Source organism: Zonotrichia albicollis, chromosome 14, assembly GCF_047830755.1.
Source record: "Zonotrichia albicollis isolate bZonAlb1 chromosome 14, bZonAlb1.hap1, whole genome shotgun sequence".
Lineage (NCBI taxonomy): Eukaryota > Metazoa > Chordata > Aves > Passeriformes > Passerellidae > Zonotrichia > Zonotrichia albicollis.
Window position 1 is genome coordinate 15,640,686 of NC_133832.1, and position 18,021 is coordinate 15,658,706.

The window sequence follows — 18,021 nt, forward strand, 5'->3', positions numbered from 1 at the left end:
TAGGCCCTAACAGAACATTGTCCCAATAATATTATGTAATAATATTATATTTTTTTTTTGTATAACAATATTATATATTATTATATAAAATATATATGTTTACATTATATAGCACAGGATTATGTCGTTTATTTTAGAATGTGTACCTAATTCATAAAATACAATTTCTATATGAAGTGTTTGTATGCATAATTAACTACTCTGTATTCTCTCTACACACTATATTCTGTATATTTTATGTATGTGTGCACACATATACATTAATATATAAATAGCTATGTGTATAGACAAATGTATATATATATTAAAAAGTGTCCTAGGAGAGTTTTGAGTGTACAAGGCAACTACATGTGTGTGTATATGATAAATATATAACATATATACACATATATATGAAAGACACATATATATGTATATATAAATAATATATGTATATATATGTGTATATATAAAGTAATATAAAAGTACATTAAAAATATGGAAAACATATAGAAAAATATATATATAAAAGCCCCTGCCCCCTCCCCTAGGTGTGCACAAGACACCAAGACCAGGTTACAAACACTCTGCACTTTATTTCCACACTCCCAAGGCCCAAACGGGGCCTGCCCATTCCCACCCCCGGAGTCTGTGTGAATCCCATGGAAGGGCTCCCTGAATCCCACGGAAGGGCTCCATGAATCTCCCAGGAAAAGCTCCATGAATCCCACAGGAAAAGCTCCCTGAATCCCATGGAAAAGCTCCATGAATCCCCCAGGAAAAGCTCCATGAATCCCATGGAAAGGCTCCCTGAATCCCAAGGAAGGGCTGAGGGCCCTCACAAGGCGTCGTAGTCGTCGTCGTCCTCGTGCTTCCTCTTGAGCGGGTTGGGGTCGGCGGCGCCGGGCGGGACCATGTTGGTGGTGATCAGGATGTTCTTGGGGCCGATCAGGGAGGGGTTGATCAGGACGTTCTGCACCGTGGGAGTGGTGGGAGTGGCTGTGGGAATCATGGAAAGGCGTCACTGAAAGCTTGGAGCAATCCCTGAGTTATTCCAAGCTCATCCCAAGAGGGAAATGTTGGAGGGAGGGGTGAGGACACAAGAGGGAAAAGGAAGCAGGAGCCAGGGTGGGAGGGAGCTGCCCAGGATGGGGATGTTCTGCCTGCCACTGCTGTGCTGGGAATGGGAATTAACACTGGAAGTTCCTGCAATGAGGAACAGGGGAGAAATTCCCACATCAGCTTGGCCAGAGCAGCCGTGGCTGCCCCATCCCTGGAAGTGTCCCAGGCCAGCATGGAAGGTGTCTCTGTCCAGGCAGGGGGTGGGATGGATGAGCTTTTCCCTGGCACCCAAGCAGGCTGTGGCTGTGTGGTTATCCCAGCCCCAGGAACCCCAGCTGTACCTGATTTCCCAGCGGGCTGTGAGGACGGGATCTGGACCGTGAAGCGCTGCCCCGCCAGCGACACCGGCGCGCCCACCTTGGCTGACACCGACACGGTCTGGGCTGAGGGGGTGCCTGGGTCCCACACAAACCACCAAAATAAATCAAAATAAACCCATGAACACTCCTACAACTCCCTCCCAAATGGAATCTGTTACTGGGCACAGTGGGAATGCACAGGAACACAAGCACACCAGATTTAAGGAACAGATTTCCATTTCCATCAGAGCTGCACATTTGCTCATTTCCTTACATCTACCCCAGCCCTACAGAATTCCAAACTATAAACACACTAATTTTTAGGGCATAGCTGTAAATTTTAAGATCCTTTTAAAAATTGATATTTCCCCAGTGCTATTTAATTCAGCATCATACTGACACTGAGGAAAATAAGTCTAAATTTTAGTGAAGTTCTTGAATAATCTGTTAAATAAAGACTTTATCATACATACAGAACATCTGTAATGCATTTACACTTAAATATTATTTAACAATAAAGATCAATTTATGAAATTAACTTTCTGATGCTGTCAAACAATATAAGGTCAGGCAGTCCCTGACATTCCCTCAGAGGCTGAAAAGTGTTTTAAATTATTCCTCTTTATTTTTCCTTCCTAAAAGGAAGGTGGGAATCCCCTGTGGAGCTGTTCCCTACCCAGAGTGGGAGTGCTGGGCCTGCTGCTCACGGCGCCCACGCTCAGGCGAGGGACTGTGATCCTGCCTGCTGTGGAGGAGACCTGTGAGGGGAGAAACAGGGAATCAGGGAATGGCCTGGAATAAACAGGAAAGTCCCTCCACAGTGAGGCATTCAGGGCTTCCCAGCAAAGGAAATATTTTCCCTCTAGAGCAGGAACAACTGAGGTGGAAGTCAAAAATACTGAGGTGGAAGTCAAAAAGCCTGACATGTGACTCTGACAACTTGACATTAAAACCTGACAGTTTATCCTGGACATGAGGAGGAATTTTTTCAGGGAAAGGGTGGGCAGGCATTGGAAGGGGCTTCCCAGGGTGGTGCTGGAGGTGCCCAGGGAATGACTGGATCTGGCACTCAGTGCTCTGGCACAGGCTGAATCTGATGATCCTGGAGAGCTTTTCCAGCCTCAATGGTTCTGGGATTCTGCAGTATTTCTTTAACACTACCATACTCCCATACTTTAAATTTTCCCACATTTTAAAATTTCCCACATTTCAAAATTTCCATTTAAAATCAACCAACAACAAAATACAAATCCAGCACGGAGACCTCCGAGCTGGCGTGCACAGGCCAATATTCACCCCCACTTTTCAGAGCTGTGGAAAACTGCAATTTAACACCACTCCCACCCCCCAAAGGTGCATCCCCAGTCCCTGAGCCATCCTCACCTTCTTCTGCAGGGATTTCAGGCGGTAGTTGGGGGCAGTCAGGCAGTACCTGTCGGGCGGCAGCCGCGGGCCCGAGTACGGCTTGATCAGCGGCAGCGGCGTCTGGTTCTTCTGGCGGGCAATGTCCAGCAGGAACTGCAGAGACACGGCCTCAGCCCCGGCTCTGGGCACAGCCCTGTGTCCTGGAGACAGCCCAGTGCCCCACTGACATCCCTGTGTCCTGGTGACACCCCTGTGACCCACTGACATCCCTGTGTCCCACTGAGAGACATCCCAGTGTCTGGGCACAGCCCTGTGTCCTGGTGACATCCCTGTGTCCAGTCAGATCCCAAAATCCCAGCCTCATCCTCATGTCCTGGACACATCCCAATGTTCTGGCCCTATCCCTGTGTCTCACTGACATCCCCATGTCCTGGTGACATCCCAGTTCTCCAGTGATAACTCCGTGTCCCAGCCTCATCTCTGTGTCCTGGCCACATCCCTGTGTCCCAGTGACATCCCTGTGTCCTGATCTCATCCCCGTATCCTGGACAGATCCCAGTGTCTCACTGACATCCCCATGTCGTGGTGACATCTCTATTTCCCAGCCTCATCCTCATCTCCTGGTGATAGCTCCATGTCCTGGCCACATTCCCATGTCCAGGCCTCATCCCTGTGTCCCCATCACAACCCCATGTCCCAGTCTCATCCCAGTGTCTCAGCTTCATCTCAGTGTCCCAGTGACATCCTCATTTCCTGGAGACATCCCTGTGTCCCAGCCACATCCCTGTGTCTGGCCAGATCCCCGTGTCCCGCTGACATCCACGTATCCCAATGGCATCCCTGTGTCTTGGCCACATCCCCATGTCCTGCTGCCACCCCCAGCCCTGTGTCCTGTGCCATCCCCGCGTCCCCCGTGTGTCCCCGCCCACGGCAGCGGCGCTCACGTCGCGGGGCGGGGGCGATGTGAAGGACTGGTCGGTGCGGCACTGGATCGCCAGCCGCACGTCGTCCGCGTCCACGCTCGACTTCTTGGCGTGGCTCGAGTAGATCTTGGCGTCCTCCAGGATGGTGGTGACGTATCCTGGGGGAAATGGGCTCTGAGATTCATGAATGCTCCCCAGCCCCACCCTGGGGATGGCACTGGAACCTCTGCGGGTACTGCTCAGAGCGCCCGAGGCAGCGCTGACGGGATAACGGGATAAAGGGAAGGAATTCTTCCCTACCAGGCCCTGGCACAGGATCCCAGAGCAGCCGTGGCTGCCCCGGCATCCCTGGAAGGGTCCAAGGCCAGGCTGGACACGGCTTGGAGCAGCCTGGGATAGAGGAAGGTGCCCCTGCCCAAACCATGCTGGGTTTGTGATTCTGTGATTAAAGCGTCACAGAATTACAGCTGGAAAAGACCTCCGTGGTCACCAGGTCTGACAGGGGAGCCCCCACGGAAACACGGACCCACAGAGCACTCTGTGCTCCACACAAACCTTCCCCGCCCCACACACCGCTTCCCTGCTCCACCCGCGGCTTCCCCGCGCACTTCCCGCCCGGCCCCGCTTACTGTAGGCGAACTCCAGCATCTGGTTGATGACGCGCGGCTCGTACTCGGTGATGCCCATGTCCTTGAGGATCTGCGCCATCACCTGCCGGGGGGACACAGGCACCGCTCAGCCCCCTGAGCCCGCGGTGCGCCCCGGTCCCGCCGGGATCGCCCCGGACCCCGCGGTACCTGCGCATCTTTAGGGGCGCTCTTGGGGGACGCCATCTTGGCCGCCTCCATCGTTTCCGGTCATGTGACACGAGGGGCGCGGCTACGGTGGCCGGGATGGCGGCGTTGCTATGGAGACGCGGCCTACGGGGTTGCCAAGGAGACGCGGCCTTGCAGATCAGAAATTCACTTTTCTATAAATATTCATGAGGACAAACATGCACAGACCAAATCTGCTGGATTCAAGTGACTGTTTTCCCACTTCCCCTGCTGCAGACAGCCCAGTGCCTCCCATCTGGCTTGTGGTGATGCAGGAGAGGGTGTTTTGTTATTTCATTAATAGCTCTGAAGTCACTTTTTAAAGTGCCAGCAATCCTAGGATTAACTCAAAATGACAGTGTGTACCCACTGTTCTGAAAATAACAGGTTCCACTTTGGAAGCAAATTTAAAAGCTTTTTAAAGCTGGTTTTCATAGCAGCTGACTAGATTTGGAAGCCACTTAGAGCACATTCCATATGAGTTTTGTCAAAGTTTCTCACTTTCTGAGGCAAAACAGAACCAAAAATAAAGTTTTGTTGTGATTTTGTTGGGCAGGCAATCAGCAGTGTTGCAGAAGCAGTTGCAATGTGTTATAACCCGGGATGGCTGGACTGCAGCCAGGTCTGGAGGAAGAGGATGTGCTGGGGACTCCCATCCCAGCTCCTCAGGGACAGGGACAAACCAAGAGCTGCTCCCTCTGATCCACCCAGCAGAACATTCCAGCAGCAGCTCTGGTGCTCCCCATACACACGCAGGCATTCAGCACCTGGATCAGAGACACATCCCAGCCCTGCCCAGGGTTTGGGACCAGCCTGGGGGAGCAGGAGCAGCCCCACAGCTCCAGCAGCCCTGGAGGAGCTGGAGAACCCTCACCCAGCACGAGGGGCAGGCACGGGATCCCTGTGCCAGAATCCTGTGCTGAGGCAGCTCCCAGGCCAAGTCATTTGACTTCCATGAGTCAGAGTGTGTTACACAAAAACATCCTGGGAGGGGGGAGGGAGGAGGAATTCCAGACACTGACCTTCGGCAACAAACTAAATCCACTTTTCTTTCCTGGTTTTAGGAAAGAGGGGGGGAGAGCAGCTTTTCCACAGGCTGGGATCAGGCTGGAGCTCAGCACATGGAGCTGGGGGCTGCCACACATTCCTGAGGCAGGAAAGAAAATGATGGTGTGCACTTCTGTGGGGCTTGGGATTTATCTTTAAACCCAGTGCAGGACTCTTCTGCTCCCTCTGTGCCACCTCCTCCCCTCACCACAGGTGATTTTCCATGCTGGGAAGCACAACCAGGAATTCCCTGCAGGATTTCTGCGAGGAAAGCAGCAGCAGAAGGCAGGGAGAGACAGTTCCTACACGGCAGCCACTTGTCCCCAGACCACAAACACCTTCCGGGCCATGGATGTTTCTCCCCATGGACACCCCTGTGGGGCACAGCCATGCTGGGAATCATGGGGCTGGAAAAGCCCTCGATGACCATCAAGTCCAAGGTGTGCCTGATCCTCACCTTGTCACCAGCCCAGAGCACTGAGTGCCACCTCCAGGGATGGAGACTCCACCACCTCCTGCGGCAGTTCTGATGTTTGCCAACCTTTTCCATGAAGAAATTCTTGCTGATGTCCAACCTAACCCTCCCCTGGCACAGCTTGAGGCCATTTCCTCTCATGGCTGTCCCCTCCTGTCAGGGAGCTGTGCAGAGGCACAAGGTCCCTCCTGAGCCTCCTTTTCTGCAGGATAAACACACAAAGACAAATTCCATGGGCACCACACACTGGCCCAATGAAGAGCAGCCACGCTTCCCCTCTGCTCAGGCACTGGGGCTGTTTTCAGGGCTGGAAAACAGGAAATGGGGTCACGGTGTGTCCTGGCCCGGTGCCGACGCCTCCGTCTGCCGCGGGTCGTTCATCCCGGGCAGCTGCAGCCAGCTGGGATCCTCTGCTGAGAAACCAGAGCACAGCCTTGGGCACCTGGCTCTGCTCAGGGGGCAGGAGTTACATCGCATACATTTGAAATCTCTGGAAGTGTTCAAGGCCAGGGTGGATAGGGCTTGGAGCAACCTGGCATAGGGGATGGTGTCCCTGTCTGGCTGGGAGGGGAACAAGATGAGCTTTAAGGTTGCTCCCAACCCAACCCATTCCATCACTCTATGAAATTTCACTGGGAATTTCTTCCCGGACAGGATTTGTTGAGGTGTTCAGGGTGCAGCCATGCAGAGCCCAGGCACAAGCACAGCTTTTCTTGTTGGGAGGTGTCCAAATCTGCAAGAACAACCCCAGCCAGAGCTTCTGCCTCTTGGAAAGGGCAGCAGGAATCTCCCTAGCGTCAGATCTGGGATTTGCTGGACAATGCAGTGCCTGTGCTCAGCTCTGACCTTTCCAGCACTAATCCCACACTATTTGGCTCCACAAAACTGGCATTTGAGCAGTGCTTGGGAGCAGAAAAGCTGCAAAGAGCCAAGCTCCAAGGAGGAAGAGGAGGAGGTTTGTTTTGTAGCTGATCCCTCTCTCATTTCTGCTAGAGCCCCATTCCTGGGTTCTGGAGGAATTCTGAGGACACATCCTGCTGCTGGGTGTCCCTGCTCCCTCTGGCTCTGTGCTTCCAGCTCCCCAGAGCCTTTCCCTGGGATTCCCTCACACTGGCCCCCACTCCCCTTGCCTCCTCCACATTTTCCAGCTCCTCACCCCTGATCGTTCCTCAAGTGGGAAGTTTACCCAGGCTGAGTGTCCAGCTGTCTCTTTGGGAATGATGCTCAAATGAAGCCTTTCCCATCTTCATCAGATCATTAAGGCACTGTCAGACAAAATTCCACAATCAGCAGCAAATGCTGGAGACGAGCTCAAGGGGGAAAAGCCCTGAGTCAACACAAAATGATGGAAAATTGGCAATCAGCCCCAAACAATTCAATTTCCAGTATCACAGAACTGTTCTACCTTACCTGGAAACTGCAGGTCCTTCCTGCAGTGTGAGGAGGAATGGAAGTGATATTCCAAGGGTCCAAAGTTAATTCAGCTCTTAATGACACTGAGCATGTTCCCTTCCCTTAAATTACACATGACACAAGTGACACTAAATCCCATAAAACCACAGGAGCTCGGAGTCAAATTTGAATACATTTGTATTATTTATTGGCTGTATTAAATATATTATCTATTTGATAGTTACAATTTAGTAATACAATGCATGGCAGCTTTAACATACGTTTGAGATACCTCAAAAATGACAATACGAGAAAACCAAAGATACCTAAAATACATTAATGCCACGAGGGTACATCCTTCTGGAATGGACAACAGCTGATGGAAAATCCATATTGCAGTAGAAATCCCAGATATTTTCTGGAAACATGAGCATTTTGTGGCAATCACAAAAGGATTCGATTTCATTTTTTAGCAGTGGTGACTTGTTAGTAGTTACTCTGCAATCCTAATTTCAGGACTACTATTGCCAAATAAACCTCTACAAGTTGGTTCTAAGGAGTTAAAAAAGAACCCTTTGGCAACAGAGATTTGCTGCAGGCAGTTTATCTGCTAAAGGGAGACTATGAGGAAAATAGAGACAGATTGTAAACTCTTCTGCAAACTAGAGACTAATATCTGTATAAAACTCTGACACTGGAGGGAAAGATTTCTATGATATAATAAATGATTAACTTAGAGTTCTGCTACAAGTAGAACAATACATTCAAACATACATTTTTTTTTCTTTCCAGGACTTTTAATCAAAATAAATAGAGTACAAAAATGAAGAGTACGTTTTGAAAAGATTAATTTCAGATTGCACCATCGATCTACTGTGAAGAGGATTAAGTGATACTAGGTCATAATTTAGGTTTTCCACATCTGAAATACAACACAATGCCTCAAACTCTAACACAACGTTATTCCTCAACTGCTGTAGGAGAAAGACCCTTAAAAGTGATTAATTAATTACTGGAAACACATCGCCTGTAGCTCTGTCACATCCACCCTCCCACCCACAAGTGCATCGTTCTGATGGCTCAAGTGGAGCCACAGACTTTGCAAAATACCCTAAAATCTACCATTCTGTGGCATGTTCCAAATGCTGTTGGCAAGACCCATCCTGAAACACTGGAAATCTGTGAGTTCCAGCTTTCAAAGGCTTTGATCTAACGGAGCCAGGGGCTGCCAGGCTCCTCCTCAGGGATTCACAAGCAGATGGAACACAACAGTCAAATGTAGTGCACAGTGTCCACAAAAATATCCCCCAGCCGACCAGGACGAGTTTCAGACAAGTTCATAGCAGGCTGAACATTCCCAACAGGAAAACCATGGAATGTGAAGCTGCTACCACTGGGATAGCAAGTTTAAAACATTGTATAAACGTTATCTAAAAAGAGTTCTCTCATGTACAATTTGCTCATTGGGGTTAAGTTAGAAGGGCACCCAAAGCAGGCTGAACTTTTTATTTTTTAGGTTAATAATAGTAGAAAAACATTTGCTCAGTTTGAGCCAAATAGTGTAACATTTATCATAAATGCACTCTTTCTCCTTAAAGACAACTCCTGTGCTGTTCTGAGCACGCTGCACAGGGAATTACTTTTCTCTCAGGCACTGAGAGTGAAATGTGGATTGGGCCAAAGCTGCTCAGGACAGCAGGAACATTCCGGGCAGAGCCTTTCCTGGGCATCCCGGCCAAGCGCCACGTCCTGCTGGCATTGGTTTGGATTAAAACCCTAAAAAACCCTGGCACCCTCTACTCCAACACTTGAAATGATTATTACTGAATCCCAAGTATTAAAATAACTGTAAAGTAGTAATATCACTAAGTCAATATTCTGCTTTCCTTCTACAGTCTAGTAAATGTGGTATGCTCTAGTAGGCTCTGCAGTTCTGCTCTAAGCTCAAAGCACTTGTGCTGCTGGATTTCATGGATATCAAACTACAGCAAAACTCGATGGAACAGCCATCACCTCCTGCTGCTCTGGTGGCGCTGGCAGAGGACCGTCCTAGCAATGCCTTCCCTCTCCAACTGGCTGGGATGGGGAGAGAGGAGGAGCGTGCACACAGCCCTCCAGTGTGCACCGTAAGGCAGCTGATTGCTGTTCTCCAACAGCTCACCCTGATTGCAGAGGCCCCGGGATCACCCTTTCTACAGGAAATCTGTGTCCAGCATTGGAAAGGATCTGCCGAGCCAGCCTCCAGCCAGCAGCAGGAGTGGGAACGCACGGAGCGAGGGGTTCCCAGCTAGGATCTCACTGAACTACCCATAAATACCCCAGAGAGCCCTGTACAGACAGCTGAGCGGGGCCAGCTCTGCCTTACTTGATCACAAAGTACTGGATGACCACGGCGAAGAGGATGGCGACCACGGCGAAGCCGCAGAGCAGCGCGATGGCGATGGCGCGCTCCTCGCGCAGCCGCTTCCCGCTCTGTGCCAGCTCCGTGCCCGCGGGGGCGGCGGCAGGGCCCGGCTCGCGGCGCTGGCAGCTGAACACGGTGCTGGGGCTGTAGGGCCCGCAGAGCTCCGGGCAGCCCGGCAGGTCGTGGCACTGGCGGCCGGCGCAGACGCGCGCGCGGTACTCACAGTTCGTCTGCGCGGCCGGCAGCCGGAAGCACGGCTCGGGGCCCTTGTACACCTGGCAGGAGACAGGAGCTGCTTCAGTGGGGAGCAGAGCACTCAGCACCAGCACCGGGAACTGCCTGCACTGCTCCAGGGGTGTGGGTGCTGCTGGGCACAGCCTGGAGTTGCCCTCCTCTCCCCGGCTTTGTAAAATCCTCTCCTGACAATTCACAATTCACTGAAGTTTCCTGCCACACCCCCACACTGAGGCCTCACCTGGGCTGGGAGGCTCAGAAAGGAGAAAAAAAATCATCCTGCATTTTCCTCCTTAAACCTCATCCAGCAAAGTGGACTCTGATTAAAAGAGGCAGTGGTACCACAGACCATCAGGATTAATAATCAAGAGCCAAAGGAATTGTTGGGAGAACAGGATAAATCAGTGCTCACCCACTTCACACTGAAAAGTCTCCCTGTCGTCTCCCCAAACAGAATTTCAACCTTCAAACCATGGAATCACCACATGGTTTGGGTTGGAACAGACCTTAAAGACCATCTCATTCCACCCTCTGCCAAAGGCAGGGACACCTTCCACAAGAAATATGCACACCTTTCTTTGGTAATAATTTCTCCCAGGAAAACCCCCTCACATTCCTGAAGCTGTATAAAAGGTACCTGATCAAACTCTCTGCCAGCAGCAAGCTGAAGGATGTAAACAATGGAATCTCCTTTCATTGGCTGTAGAGGCTCCCATGTGATTTCAAAAGTGTTTTCTTCCAGCTGAATCACTTTGGGTGCTGCAAAATAGAGTGATTTGTTGGTGTTTTAGAAAAAGAACAATGTTCTACAAATGTACAGTTGTCATGATTAGAGACAACGCATTCCAATAACTTAAAGCAATTAATATTTGTTTGTTTTTTTCTTTTTCTTTTATTTGATGACATGAGCTTAAAAAATGATCACTGCTATGTGTAGGTTATCCTTGCTGGTCTTTTTGAGCTATCAGGGTGAGCCCATGTTTGTAATAGAGGAATTTCCAAGTCACTACAGAACTCAGCATTTCTGTCCATGTGCAAAGCTGAAATTATATTCTAACCATGATCCAGTCAATCAATTTTGCTTCAGGCACTCAGCACTCTGACCTTCACAGCTGACTTTAATGATGACCTTTAATGTCCATGTTAAAAAGCGCAGATCAGAGGAATTAACTGTGCCCTCATTTGCCTACACACTGCTGTAACTTTGATGGATAACCCTGCAAAATGCTTTTCCAGCTGAGCAAAGGTAGGAATGCTCAGTTCAGGGGTGGAAGGTGATGACAACAGAAGAGCCCTTTTCACACCCAGACAAAGCCCCTCAGAGTGAGTTTGTGTCTCTGTCCCTGCAAAGGCTGGCTGAGGGCCAGCTTGTAGGCTCCAACCCTGCCCACCAGTGGCTTGCAGCAGTTGCCAGGGCAGTGCCAGCTCACCTTTGAGAGGTGCAGGTGGAGATTTGGTGGTGGTGAAAGCACAGACCTCCGAGAAGGCTCCTTCCCCAGCGTCGTTGTAGGCCTGGATGCGGAAATGGTACGTGGTGGATTCACTGAGCCTCTGCACCTTGTAGGTGTGACAGGGACCATTGTAGACTGTCACAAACCTGGGGGACACACAACACACACAGTTACCCAGCAACCATGAACATTTAGAGCAGTATCAGACCAGAAACACTCAGATTTAAGGACAAAGAAGTGATGCTGCATTCTGAGTGTCCCAGCTTTCTTCCCACTGAGGCTGCAGAGCCCAACTCCTCTGAATCAAGAGAGCAACCCTTGAATATCCTAAATAAATTGAAATTTCCAGTTAAAGAATAGCTGGTCAACCCGTTTCCTATATGCAAGCCCAACTTTGTTCTTGAATGTCCAAAAATAACCCTGTCAGCATAGGATGGTGCTAAGGTATTTATTCTTTAGATAGTATTTACTGTTTACAGGCAGCAGAAGTGCAAGCTGTTGACATAATTTCTGGTTGAAAGATGGGATGCAAAACTGCAAAAGGGCAAACTCTGGGATGCCCAAATGACTCAGTGGTGCAAACAGAAGAGAGAATAACATAAAAAAACTTAAAAACTTGACATGAGGTGGTAAAGCCACAAGATCCTTAATGGTCTCACCTGCCAAACCTGTCCTCCATCTGCAGGTTGAACTGAGTAGGGTTGGGAATTAAAGCTCTGCTGGGCCCTTCTCCCCATTTCAGTTTAAGGCTCTGGTAGCTGAAGACAACACATTCCAGGTGGGGAGGGTCAGGAGGTAGTGGTTTGGTTTTGGCTTTCATGGAATGACTGAAAGGACCAACTCCCAAGCTGTTGATGGCCTGTACCCTGATCCTGGGATGGGAGAGAGCAGCCACATGGTCACAAAAAGTGCTGGGTAACAAAGCAAGAGTTAAAAGGTGTACAGAGGGTAACCCCAAACAGTAAAGCAATTAAGATGCACTTAGAAATTAAACCTGAACTCAGCTTCAACCAAGACTGAGGTCACAGGATCCTCTGCTCTGCTCTTACCTCTCCATCCATCTTCTCCTCACCACACACCCAAGCATCCCAATGAAAAAATCTAAACCCAGAAACCTTAAAGTCTTGGCTTTGAGACAGAATGTGAACCTTAACACCAACCACAATCTCACTCCTGCCAACATCATGGCTGGACTCTGGATATGACAATTTTAGTTTTTTTGGAGCTGCAGGGTGAATTAGGCAAATATTCTGTAAGCTGCAGGAAAAATTGCTCTAAAAATTTAAAACACTACCCTCTCAAAGGACTTTTAATCCTACAAATGTGATTTCAGAATAACTCTTACCTGTACAGGGTGTCAGGCAGCAGGTTCTCAAGGACATGGGTTGTGTTTCTGCCCACAGTGACCAGCTGCTTCTCCCCATACTCGATGTTGTAGCCTGTGATCTCTGCCCCGTGGCTGCAGGGCTCTTCCCACTGGATTGCAAGGCACGTGGAGAGAGGAGGGGAAATTTCCACCTGATCCTCTTCAAGTAAGTGGAGCACGGCCACGGCTGCGGGCACCGAGGGGGGCGTGGTGACCACGCCTGTGTCCCCAAAGAGCCCCGCCCCAGCCACGTTCACAGCCTGAAAGACACCACACACGAGTTAGCACATCCCTGTGCTCCAAGCAGGCAGGCACAGCTCTCACAGCCTTCTGCGTGTCCTTAAAAGCAACGTGGAAGAGAGTGCAAAATCTCCTGAATAATTTGGCAACAGGGCAAAGCTGGTGTTTCACTGCACACTGGATCTAAACTCTTCCAGATACAGGGAATGAGGAGGGGCTGGGGGACAAGGGAAGTGTTTTTCCCAATTACCTTCTCTACTGCATGAGCAGGTGACAGCACATGACTTTACTCCTCTCTAGCTGGAGTTTGGCCCCAGACTGCAAGTGCCCAGTGGCACCAAAAGGCTTTTCCTACCTGGACTCTGCAGTAATAGGTGGTTGCAGGTGTGAGCCCCTTGACCTCATAGCTCTGGCAGGGGCCAGTGTAGATGATGTGCATGGAGCCCTCCACCTGGCCCCAGTCCAGCCTGTACTCGGTGATTTCTGCTCCGTTGCACGCCGGGCTCTGTGGGTGAGGGAGAAATTCTGCTCAGCTCTGGCACTTACACACCCCCAGCACCCAGGAGGGAGCTCTGTCCCACTGAGACACCAGGTGAGAGTCACAGAAAAGGTTGGAAAACACCTCCAAGATGATCATCAAACACAACCTTTGGAAACACAGGGGTTGAAACTTGAGGTCTGTTCCAAGGGATTTTAAGTTAAAATGTGAAATGTGGCTGTAACACCACCACAGTTCACACCACAATTTTGACTGTCCCACAATCTCTACCCACTTAAAAGAATTAATTCACTATATATTAATTACCACACCATGAGGAGGATTAAATGCCACCCAATTTGTCCAGTTAAGACTGCAATTAATAGCTCCCAAAGTTTACAAACCCAACACAGACATCTATAAAGAAATGGGCTTAAAATATTCCTCCTCTACACATGCTATTTCTCTAATTTTTGTGTATCATAAATGTGTCACTACAATTCTAGAAGCCAAACACTAATTTGGGTGGTGCTGGAAGCCATCAACACCTACCTCCCACGAAACCACAGCACAAGTTGCACTTTTGCAGGTTATCAGGGGTTTGCAGCACTGCTCAGGGGGTCCTGGAGCAGTGCAAATCTCTGCCTTCTCAGAGTGGGGGCCAAACTGCAGGAAAACAAAACTGCATGAACACAGCAAGAGCACCAGGGCAAGAACTGATGTGCAAGTGAAGCAAACAAACTATTTTTAACTTGACAGGGAAGTAAACAGCAGAGCTCAGGGCTCAGTTTCAGATTCCTTGCAGGTACTTGAAGCTGGCCCCATTCCACAGCCAGGGTTTTGTAACTCCTCCCTGCCCCAGGCAGGATCTGCCTTCCAGCAGCAGCTGGGCACTGTTTCACAAACACTTTTATGCCACCAATGTTTTATCCCACACTTCTCCCAGCCTGGCCTGGCTGGCACCCACCCCCCTCCACACAATGCTGCAGAGCTTGGGGTAACACATCCAACAACTCCAAAGGTACAAACACCCAGAGGTTCCCAGCACTCAGGCTGCAGGAGCCCTCAGCAGCACCCCTGTGTCCCCTGGGGGGTGGCAGGGATGAGGTGAGGGCAGTGCTCACCCCGACTCTGTTCCCTGCCCGCAGCCAGAAGCTGTAGCTCCTCCCTGGGAGCAGGTTGGTCACTGCAAACTCGGCTGCAGGGCCCTGGTAGAGCACCCTGCGCTCGTCCTGCTCCGAGCTGGCCATCTCCAGCAGGTACTCTGTGACCTCAGAGCCTCCATCCACAGCTGGGGGGCCTGCCAAACAAAAACAGATTGCATTGATTTCTAAATTCCCTAAGTTAGGGCAGGCTCTCGATATGTGTCTGAGCAGAAATACTTTATGAAACTTGCTTCCCCCCCAGGTACTGATACTTAGTTTAAGATGGCCTTCATCAGGGTTTTTTCATGTATTTTCCCTGTTTTCTTCACTAAACAGTGTTTATCTTCATTAATTTTTGCTTGTCTCCTTTACTGAGGCAACAGTAAGATAACAAGTAGATTTTCAAATTGCCAAGGTATCAGTCATGGGCAGACAGGAAGCTTTCTCATTGGAAAATATTTTTGTCTGCTTAAGTCTCACTGTACCACCCTACCAGAGGTGGACAGAATCTTTGGTCTTTTTAGAAAAATCCCACAAAACAAACCAAAAACCCCACCCAAACCCAAAAAAAACCAAAAAAACCCTAAGGCCACAGACAGCATCTCTATATTTTCATTTTTACCTTTTTTTTTTACCCTGATGAGTTTTACAGATTTTTGATTAGGATGATTGAAGTCAGAGCAGTGTTTTACTCCAACTTTGGTGCTTACCCCACTGCAAAGTGATTTCCTTAGGCTTGGCTTTGCCCACCAGGGCTGGGGCAGGACAGGGCCCGGGGGGAACGGCCGCTGTGGTGACAGTCGTGACATCAGAGACCTGCCAGGGACACAGACATTGCAGAGCACAGACACACAGCATTTTGCTAAAACGTGAACAGAAATGGAACAGAAGCACCTTTCCCCTCGTGCTGCTCACCTGGCTCTCCCCACCTTTGCTGGCACAGGACACCCGGAGCCTGTAGGAGGTGCCAGGCCTGAGGTGGTCACAGACGTGTTCCCGCTGGGCTCCGCTGTAAATGGGCTCCCACCTCCCTCCTGGGGAAGGAAAAGCACTTTACCCTTCCAAACCTTGCTAAAATCCCACCTGGAAATTCTCTCATGCAATTATTAAGGTGGTCAAGCCAGAGAATTAATTTGAAATTATTAATTTTACAGAGAACATGTACAACACACACACGTGTGAAATCAGAAATGACTGCTGGAGTAAAACATCATTTAAGTTGGAGAACATCTCCAAAATCCAAGTCTAAACCATGTCCCACATCTAAATGTGAATTAAGTACCTCCAGGGATGGAAACTCAGTACTGTATAAGTACCCAGAGGTGATTCCTTACCAACTGATGCCTCAGAGATTTCCAGAAAGTATTTAGAGATGTCTGATCCTCCATTATCCTTGGGGGGTTCTGAAAGAAATCAACACCTTAAGTTACAGAAGATTTAATATCAAGGCATTATTTTGTTATCAGCTTTTCCAGTGAACACATTCATTCAAAGACAGCAAGAGAAATCAGTGTACTTAATTATTCACAATACATTTTTCTGAGCAATTTTCCTCGTATTATTAATCATGATTATGCCAGGAAGGCTAACTGGGAAAACACTCCCAATTTTAGGTGTCAGCTCTTATTTTTTAAATGAACATAGGAATTATTTAAACATCACAGTAAACCCACAGGGGGGTTTAGGACAGCAGTGAGAGCTTCTCAGAAATGACTGAACACCAGTGTGCTCCAACAGCTCCAAAATAACCATTTTGGGGTAAGGCTGAGTATTTCTCCTGCAAGAACAATACCTGCAGATAAATAACCAGCCTGAGCTCCCTCTCATTTAATCAGAGGGAGGCTGCCCACACCCCAGCAGCACTGGGACACCCCAAGGCACCTACCCCACGTGACTCTCACACTGTGGGGATGGATCTTGCCCTTTACAGCAGGTTTGCTGGGAGCTCCAGGTCTGTCAGGTTTGGTGCTGTGTTCCACCACCTCACTGGGGCTGCTTTTTCCTTCACTGTTGTAGGCAAAGAGCTGTTGGAGGAGGGAACAGAATAGAGAATAAATGGTTTATTTAATGACAGCAATATATGTTGATAATACATGAGGATAAACATGCTGGTGATTTAAAAAATCTATTAAAAACCCAACCAAAATAAAGACAACCATTTATAGCAAAATTATCTGGTGCAAAAAATTTGGTTTATATTATTACTTCACCAAAATCTGCTCTAACAAAAGGTAATTGTGGGGACAACAGGCGAATTCCTGCTGTCTCCATACAAAGTTGAAAAACTTGCTGGAAAATAACAAAACCCAGGAAAGCACATGAAATTAGGAACAAGCTAGGGTACAAACCCTGAACTTATAGGATGTACTCCTCCTCAGGTTTCTTAAAGTGCATGAGAGCTCATCTCCATTGTACTGGGGCTGGAATCCATAGCCCTGGCAAGGAGGGAAAAGAAGGACGAACACAGTCACTGATTTTTAGGGCAAAACAAAACCCAGAGCAGGTAAATCACATTTTTTAAATCCTGAACTTCATTTCTGTGCCATGAATTGACCACAATACTTTGTGTCATGAACTGCACACAATACTTTATCTCTGCCATAAATCCCATGCAATGCTTTATCCCTGCCATGAATTCCATGCAATGCTTTCTCTCTCTGCCATGAATTCCAAGCAATGCTTTCTCTCTGCCATGAATTCCATGCAATGCTGTCTCTCTCTGCCATAAATCCCACACAATGCTTTCTCTCTCTGCCATCAATTCCATGAAATGCCTGCCGACCATTTATCAGAAGATCAAAAAAAGTTCGTTTTCATTTCAGCACTATGAAGGAAATTTCCACACAAAGCCCAGCACTTACAGAACCTTCTTCCTCCATGTCCAGGCTGTAGGTGAGGGTGTCATCCAAGGCCCCTCCTGCAGGAGGGCTCCATCCCAGGGCCATCCAGGTCACTCCTGCCTCCAGCAGCGTGGGTGGTGCTGGGGCCGGTGGCACCACCCCGGCCGTGCCGAACGTCACCGTCTCACTGAACCCACTGGGGAGGAGATTTTGAACAAGGGTGAGCAGCAGCTGATGGAATCCAGAGGGAAATGCAGCATTTGGTATCCCTGGGCTCTTGGTTACCTCATTCCAATGTCGTTTTTAGCAGCCAGCCTCAGGGAGTATCTTGTGGAGGGAGCGAGTTTGGTGAGCTTGTACTGCTTCAGGTGCCCGTAGTAACATTCCTTGAAGGGGCCATTCTTCCCCTGGAAAACAGGGAGATCCAGAGTCACTCCCTGATCCCT

General features: G+C 49.0%; 2 protein-coding genes across 2 annotated transcripts in view; both read right to left on the minus strand.

The window, feature by feature from the left end:
* Positions 1-501: 501 nt before the first annotated feature.
* Positions 502-4,634, minus strand: TAF9B (TATA-box binding protein associated factor 9b). The gene is made up of 7 exons (XM_005488245.4): positions 4,486-4,634; positions 4,318-4,399; positions 3,710-3,846; positions 2,784-2,918; positions 2,077-2,158; positions 1,383-1,496; positions 502-978 (listed from the first exon to the last, which is right to left on the minus strand). The coding sequence occupies exons 1-7, from the start codon at positions 4,534-4,536 to the stop codon at positions 818-820; spliced, it is 762 nt and encodes a 253-aa protein (XP_005488302.3). The 5' UTR covers positions 4,537-4,634; the 3' UTR covers positions 502-817.
* A 2,963-nt stretch (positions 4,635-7,597) lies between these two features.
* Positions 7,598-18,021, minus strand: part of LOC102075014 (fibronectin type-III domain-containing protein 3a) — a 39,033-nt gene continuing 28,609 nt past the window's right edge. Inside the window, exons 13-27 of the mRNA XM_074551361.1 lie at positions 17,861-17,982; positions 17,597-17,771; positions 17,084-17,170; positions 16,621-16,759; positions 16,070-16,138; positions 15,651-15,769; positions 15,446-15,551; positions 14,715-14,890; positions 14,143-14,256; positions 13,468-13,617; positions 12,852-13,132; positions 12,166-12,378; positions 11,486-11,652; positions 10,693-10,814; positions 7,598-10,096 (exon numbers count right to left, since the gene is read on the minus strand). Coding sequence (XP_074407462.1) covers positions 9,779-10,096; positions 10,693-10,814; positions 11,486-11,652; positions 12,166-12,378; positions 12,852-13,132; positions 13,468-13,617; positions 14,143-14,256; positions 14,715-14,890; positions 15,446-15,551; positions 15,651-15,769; positions 16,070-16,138; positions 16,621-16,759; positions 17,084-17,170; positions 17,597-17,771; positions 17,861-17,982 — 2,358 coding nt within the window. The 3' untranslated portion in view covers positions 7,598-9,778. The remainder of the gene's footprint in view (positions 10,097-10,692; positions 10,815-11,485; positions 11,653-12,165; positions 12,379-12,851; positions 13,133-13,467; positions 13,618-14,142; positions 14,257-14,714; positions 14,891-15,445; positions 15,552-15,650; positions 15,770-16,069; positions 16,139-16,620; positions 16,760-17,083; positions 17,171-17,596; positions 17,772-17,860; positions 17,983-18,021) is intronic.